At 45.2% G+C, this 12,047-nt stretch overlaps 1 protein-coding gene across 10 annotated transcripts in view; it reads left to right on the top strand.

The window, feature by feature from the left end:
* grid1b (glutamate receptor, ionotropic, delta 1b) overlaps positions 1–12,047 on the top strand; it is a 381,406-nt gene that overhangs the window by 335,384 nt on the left and 33,975 nt on the right. For all 10 annotated transcript variants that reach the window (XM_086194883.1, XM_086194877.1, XM_086194876.1 and 7 more), the window contains 2 exons: positions 321–482; positions 2,076–2,195. In XM_086194883.1, coding sequence (XP_086051009.1) covers positions 321–482; positions 2,076–2,195 — 282 coding nt within the window. The remainder of the gene's footprint in view (positions 1–320; positions 483–2,075; positions 2,196–12,047) is intronic.

Raw genomic sequence — 12,047 nt, 5'->3', positions numbered from 1 at the left:
GTGATGTGGTACCCAGCTGTGTCACACATCCACTCATGTGTGCGCTGGTGTGTTTGGACTGGCTGGATGGCGTCTGATGCATTTTTTATTTCACAGGATTCATTAGACAAGCAGTTACACCTGAATGACGCCGCCTGCTGGCACCCACCTGTGGCTCCAGACGGCATTACACCACACAGCGTTGATTATCATGCTACACAAACCCAATGCTGACTGGTTTCTGCCAGTGCTAAATGCTAAATGTAGCCCAGGTTAAAGGACACACTTTCACCACACTGAATCTTATGACATCAGAAATACCTGTGTCCTCCTCTTTCCAGGTGTCTAACCTTTACCTGTACGACAGCGTGCTGATGCTGGCCAACGCCTTCTACAGGAAGTTGGAAGACAGGAAGTGGCATAGTATGGCCAGCCTCAACTGCATCAGGAAGTCCACCAAGCCCTGGAACGGAGGCTGGTCAATGCTGGAGACCATCCAGAAGGTACTGATGTTTTCTTTGGTGTCATTCAGGGACAAAAAACAAAAACAAAACTTTTACAGGAGGAAGGTGATCCTTCACATTCCGCTATCACTTCCTTGACCTCCTGTTTGCACCCTCGCCCTCTCTGTTGCTTCCTGCAGCATCTCCTGACCCCCAATGACCTTGTGAAGTATCTAACGAAAACAACCGGTATCCAAGCACAGCTCAGACAGCAGCTCACCACTTCACCCTGAGCAGTTTTCTGGTTCATTCACGAGTTTAGCTCAGGTTATATCTATTTTTTTAGGTGATTTTTTTTTGTTGTTTAAAGGATTTAAGTTCAGTTTATTGGTACTGTGTTCGCCTTTTTTGTGTTCTCATGTACAGAAATTGCTGGAAAAATTATCACTCTCACAATTTCTACCTTGATTTACTTTACTTTGATTTCATGTTGCATTTTGAAATAAATGTTCTACATATATCATTATTGTTAAAAAACTGGCGCGAGTAGCGCGCGGACCCGTCCAAACATTCATTTCCTCCAGATGGCAGCGACCGCAACCTTTGCAGCTGACGGAGGAGCATTCAGTTCGGGGGTCTGCGGTGATGAGTGTCGTCAGTCTTGGTTTACATCCTACGTGAAGAAATGGAAGCCACGAAATGACATTTCGTCCATGGCCTTTCAGTGACAAAACATTGCAGTTATGTGCTGATTCAGCTCAGTCACTGTCACGTCTGCCACACAGAGGATAATCAACAAGGGAGGCAGAAGGCCAGTGTTACTGTTCATGAATTAATTAAGTTGAGCGGCAATTTCACCGCATCGACTGTGAGGCTGGTATCTCAGTCCTCACTGTGCAGTCACTACATTTCAAGACCATTTAGCAGCTTAAACCCTGACTTTTATATCAGGCCATTTAGCGCTCCAGGTGTTTTACTAGCCAGAAACCAAATACTGCAGCTGTGGTGTGGATGAAGGCCGATTCAGTGTACAGATTTGTGTTAAATTGGTGCGAGAGTGAAGAGAAAGAACGGGAGAATGAACACGCATTCAGCAAAGTGGCAGAGTGGAAATAAGCTAGCATTGTTGAAGGTCTTGTTCCTCTGTCTCAAAATTAGTGGGTTTTCGGTTAAATGCCCGTATAAATAAAGTTTTCTGAATCTGAATCTGTACTAAGACCTGTGGTCACCACAGACTTGAGATACAGCATAAAATACAACACATATTACTGCGCTTGTCAGATATGAAGTATTTTTGTGTCTGAAAAAAGGCCAACAAGTGGTTAATTAAGACTGCAGAGGTTTTTTAGCCACTCCGTCCGTAGTGTAGTTCCTTCATAGCATAACGTTAGCTTTGTGCTGCTAACGTTAGCTTTGTACTGCTAACGTTAGCTTTGTACTGCTAACGTCAGCAGCACACCTGCAGCCAAAAGAAACATCTTCTGGACTTTTCTAAATTCTAAAGAGTAAAGGTAAGCAGAATTTGTTTTAAAAAAAATGTCTGGAGGTAGCAGAAAAGTAAAAAAAAACTACCCTAAATTAGATTTTCTGAATGTCTAAAAGAAGAAACGGAATAGATGAATGATTCCCCCCCCCCCCCCCCCCCCTTTCCAGGGTAACATCACGGGTCTGACCGGTACGATGGATTTTAAGGACAGCGGCTCCAACTCTCATGTCCAGTTTGAGATCCTCGGCTCCAGCTTCAGCGAGACCTTCGGCAAAGACATCAAGAGGGTGAGTTTGAACTGGACACCACTGGTGTGACATCGCCCACGTGTGTCAAACCCAAAAAGATGGATATTCACTGATGCACCACTCCAGAAGCCTGCCCGACGACATCCTCAGCAGCGAGGACCAGTCAACGCTCTCTTAACCACAGGTGTTACTCACTAAATCATCATTACTTTAATTACCTCCGTGCTGACTTATGCATATTAGTGAAAAGTAGGATTTGGCTTGACACTGATTGCCAGTTCGTGTACATGAATATTTTAATTGAAAATAATTGCGTTTTTAATTGTTTCCACATCATTCGACCTAGAGACTCAGAATCAATGTCAATTGTTTTTATTAGACTTGGCAAATTGGCCACAAGACAACAATTCTTCCTATATCTAATAATGATTTTCATGCAAAATGAATCTTTACTGTATTAATGGCCTGCATGTTTTCTAACCTGTGTCTCCATATTAATACTTCACATTATTATGGTCCTGTTAGATCCAACACCCCCTTTGCTGCTGGAAATAGTAATGATTTGGCGTCTTTCAAAGAGTCATTTATTGATGGTCCCAGAGTAAAACGTGTGGTTAAGAGAGAATTCACCGGTTCGTTAACCGTCACCTGACTGACAAAACAGTAAAGCAACAAATAATTAATAAAGTCAGTCCTTGTATTTCATTGAAGATAAACAACAACCTTCCTCTGTGAGGACAGTCGCGTTTACAACCCGTGTAAACTCGGATTAGCAGGATAACCCTTTAGGACTGTGAACAGTTGTTCTGCGTCATTAATCTGATAAATAAAGATATCTTAATTAACGTTCAGAGGATATTTATAGGTCGCCACCTCGGGAATTTGTGTCGGCGTTATCTTACAGAAGATGAATCGATACGGAGGAGAAATCTAACTCAGCAATATGTTACGTGTCAGTGGTTTGCAGAGCGTCACCTTGACCCCGGAGGTGGTGATTCGCTGTGTGGAGGTATTTTTATGGTTGTGCAGTTTAAATCACTGACAGAAGCCGAGCTGGATCAACGCTGATGAGCATCCCATGTGTGCCTGATGTCACAGTGCAGCGTTGAACTGCAGACACACAAAAGGTTGAAGATGCTAAAGGAGGCGAATTCCACCTTCAGAGGTTAAAAAAAAAAGACTTGAAAGATTGAAATCAGACATTAGCTGAACTACACAAGGACAGGAAAAGAAAGAATGCAAGATAAAGGAAGAATTAACATTATTTCAGGAAAAGAAAGAATTTACAAAGTGACAAAGCAAAAGGGAGACAGTTCTGAAGGTAACAGAAGAACCAAACAGAGGCAAAACAAGATTACATGAAAGTTAAGATGAAGTTCAAACAGAAACACTCCAGTAACAACGATGGAAATACAAAGTAAAATGAGAAATGGTAAACAGCGATATAATAAAAGGAGTAAAAGCAGACGATGGAGGGATTCGGGTTATCACATCGGCCGCCGGCAAAACTCTGGTTGAGACAACAAGTGTTTCTACGGTAAACCACACGTCTTCCACGCCGCGTGTAATTTACAAAAGCTGGAGTTTACAAGCCTACATAACAGTTGAGATGATGTAGCAGCTTGTAGTGTGTCAGTAGTGAGGACACACACACACACACACACACACACACACACACACACACACTCACACAAAGAAAGTTCAATAATGAAGATTTAATCACCCGGCCTCTCGTTCTGAGTTATGAGTCCCTGTGTGTTCCATAATGGCCATTAGGAAAGCACAGGCCCGACCAACACAAACACACACACACACACGTATCTCCAGCATAAACGCTCACACACACCTAATGACCCCACCCTTATTAGTCCGCACACGTACATAAATGAGCATGAAGACGTATTATTGTCATTATCACACAATGCGAGTGGGATCCTCTTGTGTACTGTGAAGGGCCTCATAAATACAGCAAACACACACATTGTGCAGCGCGGATCCATACGTGAGCGTCACACATCTGTTTACATTAGCGGTCCCGTGAAAACGGAGACGCAAACAACAAACAGTTATGGCGATAAAGCTTTTAACAACACGCTTTCATCGGGTAATCCGCCGTCATTTGTTCCTCGTCTCCCTGCTGCCGACGCTGTGGTGGTCCAGGAAACTCTTGTACTTGAAGTTCCACAGGACTGTTTTGTAGATTGGAATGTGGCGTATAGTTTTAGAGACCAGCACAAGTGTCTCCTCATGAGGGACAGAGGAGCGCGTACACGACATGGTCCGGAATTTCCCCGCTAACTTGGTCCAAACCGTAATGGCAGGTGTGACGGGTTCCTTGGACCACAGTCCGGACTTAAAGAACTAAATCTGTTCTGACCTAAAGAGGTGGTCTGGATCAAAGCGATTCCTCTGTGCTTTGTCTGCTATGTGGAACGGTTCTGTGGGATGGGTCGGTCCAGTTACAGGACGTGTGGACAGATTCAGTCCCAAATTTAAACCACGGAAGAAGAAGAAGAAAACAGCAGAAGAGGAGTCAAAATGAGCTGCAGGTGGGAGGACATCCGTCTGCTGGGGGCTCCAGGTGAGCGCCTGTGAGGCGGACTAGCTGGACTCACCCAGGTGAGAGGGCGCTGCTGACGGAGCGCCAGCATCAGGAAAAAAGGTGCCAGGACGCCAGCAGTACCCAGAGGAAGCCTCTTTGCTGTTAGCTTCCATCAAGCAGCGAAATCAGAACCTGCCATTTTGATGGGGACGTCCACCACTGGTTGATGCTGGAGCAGTACCTACATTAATTACTGATAAAATGAGACAATTTGTCCTGAGGCGGGGCTCAATAATGACTTCCCGCCTGCTGGTCTGATCTCAGCACAACGATCTGATCGGGAGAATTAACTGAGCCGGAAAACATAAACAGCAAACCTCCAGGTTGTCTCACATCAACTTATTTCTTTAAGCAGGAGAGAAAGATGAGGCCGGCGCGAGAAGACGCCGCACAGGAAAGTTTTATTGAGTTTCTGACGTGCAGGTGGATTATTGTCCGCCTGCCAGCGAGATATCAGCACCTCACACACTCAATTCATTTTCCCCCTACAGTGTTCTTGTTATCTCCATCTTCCTGTGCCGTCCACGCCTCTCTTCTCCTCTCCCAGGGCCATTTCTCAAAGCACGTTCCTCCCTCACATGAACCCCCCCCTCCCCCCCAGCACCAGATCAGGCCTGATAGAGATTGAAATGTTATTTCCCTCTTTCCTCCGGAAACTTGCGCCACAGCGCCGAGGTCCTTCAGACCTCCCCCGTGTGTTATCCCATCTATCTGTCCTCGCTTTTCTCATCTCATTCACTTGTGATGTGTCTTCCCAGCAATTTGTTGTCGGTAAATCGCCCTCCCACGAAAGACTGGGGGGGGGGAAGTAGGTATTTTTCCCACCGGCTTCGATTGGCAACGGCGTCTGTGTCAGAAGACATTTCACTCTCGCCCACCATCCTCGGAGGGAGTGTCGGCGAATCGCTGTTTTTAATCAGATGGAGGACGGCCGCTGGGAGGACTGCACCAGACAGATAACCTCTCAAACTTCTAATAAGGTTCTGATTTAGCTCCAGTGGGTTTGGAGCCAGGTTCTGAGGACTATGAGGGGGTCCTGCTGGGAGTTCTGAGGAGCTTCAGACTTAAGAACGGTTTAAACCTCTAAACCCCAAAACCTGTGGGAGGTTTTAAAGGAATTGTTAATGTATAAAGTCAGAGCTTCTATTCTCTGCTGGTTCTTGAAGGAGTCATCGTGTAGATTAACGTCAGAATGTGATGGTTTAATCTCGATTCACATTTGTCGATTAAAATGTCTAAAAATCCCACCCAAAGCAGATCCTGCATAATATTCCTCTATATTCTAGATATTTATCACGCTAAATGGTAATGTTGAAACACATAAATACTAATTTCACAATGAGAATAAAAACTTTTCTTTGATTGACTTCGGATTTATTCAGCAAACCACAAGTGTGTTGATTCCCATTTGAAAGGAGGAAAAAAGGAAACTCGTTCATTGAGGCCCTTCGTCTGCCTCGATTTCCTGTCAATGTTTGTGAATCTCCCAACAAAGAGCTCCACCCCTGCAGACGAGGTTTGACCCCGGGGGAGGGACCAAGCTTTGGACCGTTGTTCTGGACCATTCACAGCTGACCAAACACCCACCAGCAATAAAACACTATATTATTACCAGGTCCACTGGACCAAAACCTTGTTCCCTCCAAAATGCTAGAGCAGCAGTCGTAGTAGCAGTTACAGTGACCGCCTTCATGAAGACCCTGCATAATAAAACAGAGCCCCCCCACCTCTCACCCTGGGTGGTCTCTTTTCTTTCTGCCTCCTCTTTGTCTCCGATGGCTTCTTCCTCTCTCTGTCCCTCGTCTGTCCCACACAAGAGCTGAAGAGCTTTGCAATTATTTTGTTGAGGGTACAAATTACCCACCCATTTATCCATAATGGGGGACTCTGCTTTGTTACCGGCCCGTCTGAAATGAATCCATTAGAAATGTTGGAGAATCAAAATGAGCCTCAGACGCCACTAATTTCAAATCCCGGGGGTAATTTGGAGTCGTTAACAACAATTTGTGCCTTTGGAAACTCAAAGCTTGCTAATTTCTCTGAGTAATACATGGAACAAGATAAGATATTCTCTCCCTTTTCTGCCCCCCCCCCCCCCCCCCTAAAACAAACCCATAAAGACTGAGATTCTTTTTCCAGCAGGCGAGTGAGCTCTTGGACATTCCATAAAGAAACACCACATTAGGTTGGTAATGACAGGCCGGACAATGAAACCAAACAAAAAAAACAATTTAATGCTGCATTTCAGATGGAGCTCAAGTAACTATGGTTGGTGTATCCCAAGGACAGAGGACGTCCATCCATCTATCCCTTTCTTTTCTTCCGCTTATCCTGTTGAGGGTGGTGGGGGTGGAGCCTATCCCAGCAGCCTTCCCCCTGGACAGGTCGCCAGTCCATGGCAGGGCCAACACATAGAGACAGACAACCATTGGCTCTCCCAGCCACGCCTACGGTCAATTTAGAGTCTGGATTAACCTGGTCCCTCTTGATGTCTTTGGACTGTGGAGGAAGCTGGAGTACCAGAGAGAACCCAGCAGGAACAGGGAGAACATGGAGACTCACACAGAAAGACCCTGTGCCTGAGTGGGGCTCCAACCCGGAACCTTGGACAGTGGACGTGTGTCTGCAATAACTCAAGCATATAAAATGGAATGAGAGCAAGTCTGAACCGAATAAGAACCCCAAATGTCCACTGTATATCCTGGTGGACGATTCTAACTTTCGTGGAATTGAAAAATTTCAATGTAAAAGTCATAAATTCCCCTCAGACTTTAAGTCTGTCTTTAAGTCGTGTTTGTACGATAACTTACTGTTGATGTTCTTCTAATTTAAAAGAATATTGACTGTCATGGATTGGATGTGGTGAACTTAAAGGTGATTGTGTTTTGTTTGGATGTTCAATATTTGAAATCTTTAGAAATTTTGTTTTCTTGTAACGTCGTAGTGACCAAGACTGACCTCAGACCGCCAGGCCTTCTGTCTCAGGACAAACTGAGCCGCTGAGTTTGCGCTACTCTTGTGTTTGTGTGTGAGAGAACCTACGGTAGCCTGCAGGTGTGGTCAAGACGTGATCCTGTTACACATGTGCAGCTTAACTGTGAGCAGGAGGTAGAAAATTTAAAACTAACACGAGTCACGTTCCAGGCAGGTGCCGGGTAGTGCAGTTCTCTATTATGTCGCATCCCAAATTGGAAGCCACCAGTTTGCCTTTGGCCCGGTCGGCCGTGCATCCATTGGCGGTTTGTACCTGTAGAGGGGAAAAAAGGGAAGCTGAAAAAAACATATTAAAAAAAAGATGGGCTTTGAAAACTTGAGACTGACTCTGCTCTTGAAGCCGCCCCCAGGGTTTTGACTACATTTTCAGGCCAGAGACGTGCTGCCATCACTAAGGTGTCAATACTTCCACCACAGACTTCACCAACAGAAAGTGTTTCACCAACGAGGCGGGCAACTTTTCTCCAAGTCATTTTTTTCATCCATAACCCCCAAAAAAAGGATGATGAAGAGATGAAGGCATAGAAATATATATATATATATATATATATATTAAAAAAGGGAGATCTGGCAGGCGAGGTGTGGAGCTGCGAGGGGTGAGGTGTGAACTGGTGGACGACGCTGGCATTTCGCCTTCCTGTCCACGGGAGAGTGAGTTACAGAAATACAGCCGGCGTAGCCTTTTGGATGACAGGAGCAGGAAAAAAGAAGCCTGACATTTTGAGGAGAGGGAAAGAAGCAGGGAGGACAGGAATAATGCATGAGCAGCAGCGCTGTGAGCGAGGTAGAGATTTATTTAACATGTTTGACCTCCGCAGCAGGACAGAAGCTGGATGTGGAACCAAAGATCTCAGATCAGTCTGTCAGACTTTAATGGACTATTGGTGCCGGTTTTAGATTTTTTGGCAGATATTCACATCCACCTGGGATTCTTCGGCACATCACCTGTGCTTACCTGGGGACTCTGGGATCCGGGGGTGAGGCGACTCTGTGATGGCACCAAAACTGTTTGAGGACAAATCAAACACTGAGAAAACTCTGTATACGTTACATGGAAGTTACTCACCGTGCGAGGGATTCTGACAACTTCCGTCTTTCAGTTCTGGCAGCATTGGTACAAAGACGTGCAGAGATGAGGACGGTGATTAACTTTGCCGTTATTGAAAACATCATTGAAGGCAAATGACTGCGACGAGAGGAAATTACCTCTGAAGATGAGGTAAACTTACTGATTACTTACTGATCCCAAAACAGGGAGATTCTCAAGTTGCCGCGCCACATTATGGGTTGAAAAAAAAAAGAAAAAAAGAAGTGAACGGAAAATGAAAGGAGAGAGAAAATAATGAAAAATGATTAGAAGAATGAAATGAAAAATATAGAAAATAAATTTACTCGAAAAATATCCTGAAAGACTGAACAATTTACACGCCCTTCACATTTTAAGTAGAAATATGGATAATTCCAGATATACTTCATGTATAAAGTAGATATTATAAGTAGATATACAGGTATTTGTTGCTGTACATATATATTGTTTAAGATGTTATTTTCTTACCGCAAAAACAGCAGTGTTTATTAACATTATTTGATGTAATGATTTGACCCGTATGACATGCAGGGGATGTTTTTTTCCGTCTACAAATTTAGGTTTCTTGTAATAAGCCCCGCCCACTTTCAGAATTGTTACCAAATTTTATGCATCAACTAAATTCATGTTGCCAGTTCACCTTTCGCTTAAGCCCCACCCCCTGCTTAGTTACACATAGCAACATTACACCCTCTGACGTCAGAGGCTCTAAACACTGTTGCTACTAAAGCAAATGTCGGTCGGAGGCGCTTGCTTTGATCAAATACTTTTATTTAGGCTACCGTTGTGGTCAAATGTTGTGCCACATGCAGTTGTGGCACACGCTACCCTGAGAGGTTGAGAGGAGATGCAAGGTTTATTCCTTTCCCCAAACCCAAATCCAGCCCTGATACTGTACGTGTTTGCTCTGGATCAAAAATCAGTCACGTTTTCTCCAACGTTACCAGTCGAATGATTTACAACATAGGCCCGAGCTTCTCGAACAGCAACGTTAGCGAACGTTACCTTGCTCTGCTCAATACTATCGATAACGTTTATCGCTGACAAAGCAGGAGTAGGCTGATGCACATTACCATCAACCGTTTGTGTTGCCATAACGTTAGCTAGCCTACAGTCCATGGCTTACCCACACAGCAGCATTTATCTGGGTTGGATTTGGGTTCGGGGAAAGGAAAAAATCTTGCATCCCCTCTCAACCTCTCTGGGTAGCGTGTGTCATGATTGCATGTGTAGCCTAAATCAAACGCGAAAGGTGAATTCCAAGATATAAACCTGTCTTATGTGGAGCCCCATATAAGTAGATCTGAGACCACATTCATTTTGCAGTGTGGATCCTGAGCAGTGACCCAGATCCACCAGAACTGGACTGGTATTCTGATTTAGATGTCAGAGCCTGTTGAGTTTGTGCGCCCTCTGACAGCTCAGGGGTAGAAACCAGAGCGGCTGCAGCCACAGAGCAGCAATGAAACATCTCTCTTATTTGTGTTGTCGCCTCTTCCTCTCATTACAGCCGCTCTCACAGCAACATGGCTGCCGTAAGTCAGCAGAATGAGCTGCGCTTACAAACCCGCCGGGGACCGTCTGGCATTTTGGAGAATCCATCTCTACTGTTAATAAAGTAATAATTGTCAGGTGAGGTGTGAAGCTCGGCTTCTTTGCTGCTGAACAAATGGCTTTACTACTTTTGCACGGGGAACTTTTTGTTGTTCAAGTGCAGTAAAAAGTGTCAAGACGACTGAAGATTTGACCCAAAAAGACAGCAGCAGCTTCCTGACTGGGACGTCAGTTGTTCAAATTCTTCTGTCTTTACCCAGCAAGGCGCCTACATTACCCACAATGCAGCTTGACCAATGACTGTTAAGTTTCTTAGCATTTATATTTATACACAACACAGGAAGTTGTGTACACACATTTGGCTTTCAAGTGGTTTATTTGCAAGTGAACTGTTGCTTGGCAACAAGGGTGCCAATCTTGGAGCGCATCAGCCACGCAGACTAAAGATGAACTTCATTGTCCCACAAAAAGGAAAACAGGGTGGCACAGTGGTGCAGTGGTTAGCAGTGTCGCCTCACAGCAGGAAGGTTCCGGCTGCAGCACAGGGTCTTTCTGTGTGAGTCTCCATGTTCTCCCTGTTCCTGCTGGGTTCTCTCTGGTACTCCAGCTTCCTCCCACAGTCCAAAGACATCAAGAGGGACCAGGTTAATCCAGACTCTAAATTGACCGTAGGCGTGGCTGGGAGAGCCAATGGTTGTCTGTCTCTATGTGTTGGCCCTGCCATGGACTGGTGACCCATCCAGGGTGAACCCCGCCTCTCACCTGGAGGCTGCTGGGATAGGCTCCACCCCCCACCACCCTTAACAGGATAAGAGGTAGAAAATGTATGGATGGACAAGAGGAAAACTGGACTTCTGCATCATTTTTGCCCCTCATTGTTCTCTTGTCTGGATAACGTTCATATCTGGTTAGTGCTCCACCGTCAACAACTTTGGTAGTTATGAGTATCCATGAGTACCCTCGCTAACTGGCTACCTTAGCTCATGAACATTTTCCTGCTGGGAATCTCAGCATTTCCCTCAGAAGTATTTTTAATATGACTTCGAAAAACTCAAGATTCTTGTCCGCCATCGTGCAACATTGCTCTACTAAACCAGAACCAAGGCACTGCATGATTGTACACCACAGTCTGACAGCAAGTGTTATCTTTGAAATGATGTGTAGATGTAACATGAGAACCCAGACTAGATGCTTCCGTCAGTCACATTAACGCTGCAGTGATGGACCACTTGGCTGCGTCTGAAGGCTCATTAGGGGACCGAAAAGAAGGACTTCACCGCCAGAACACTTTCTCTCCCGATGATGAGGGTTCAACAGTTCAGATGAGACAGAAGAAAGAGACAAGAGGAGTAGGAGGAGGAGTTAATTTATCTGTGTGCGTTAATGAGGAACACCCCGCGATCAAACACATGCACAAAGAAGAAGCAGGGACTGAGATCACGTAAAGGACGGCGGCGCTGAGCGTAGCTCTCCGCTGACCCTCTTCCTCTCGCTGCCGCGTCGTCTCTGCTCTCTGGTCGGTGTTTGTGAGGCAGGTACATGGTGTCATTTGTGGTGTTTTTGTGATTTGGATGTGAATAAATTCTTTTTCTTCTTTGGCTACACAAACGTCACAGCTGTGACGCTGTGGACAACATCTGGCACGTGGACTGTG

Source organism: Aulostomus chinensis, chromosome 23 (assembly GCF_037954235.1).
Source record: "Aulostomus chinensis isolate RoL2024-O1b breed Wild chromosome 23, RoL_Achi_v1.0, whole genome shotgun sequence".
NCBI lineage: Eukaryota > Metazoa > Chordata > Actinopteri > Syngnathiformes > Aulostomidae > Aulostomus > Aulostomus chinensis.
This window is presented reverse-complemented; position numbering and strand designations above follow the sequence as displayed.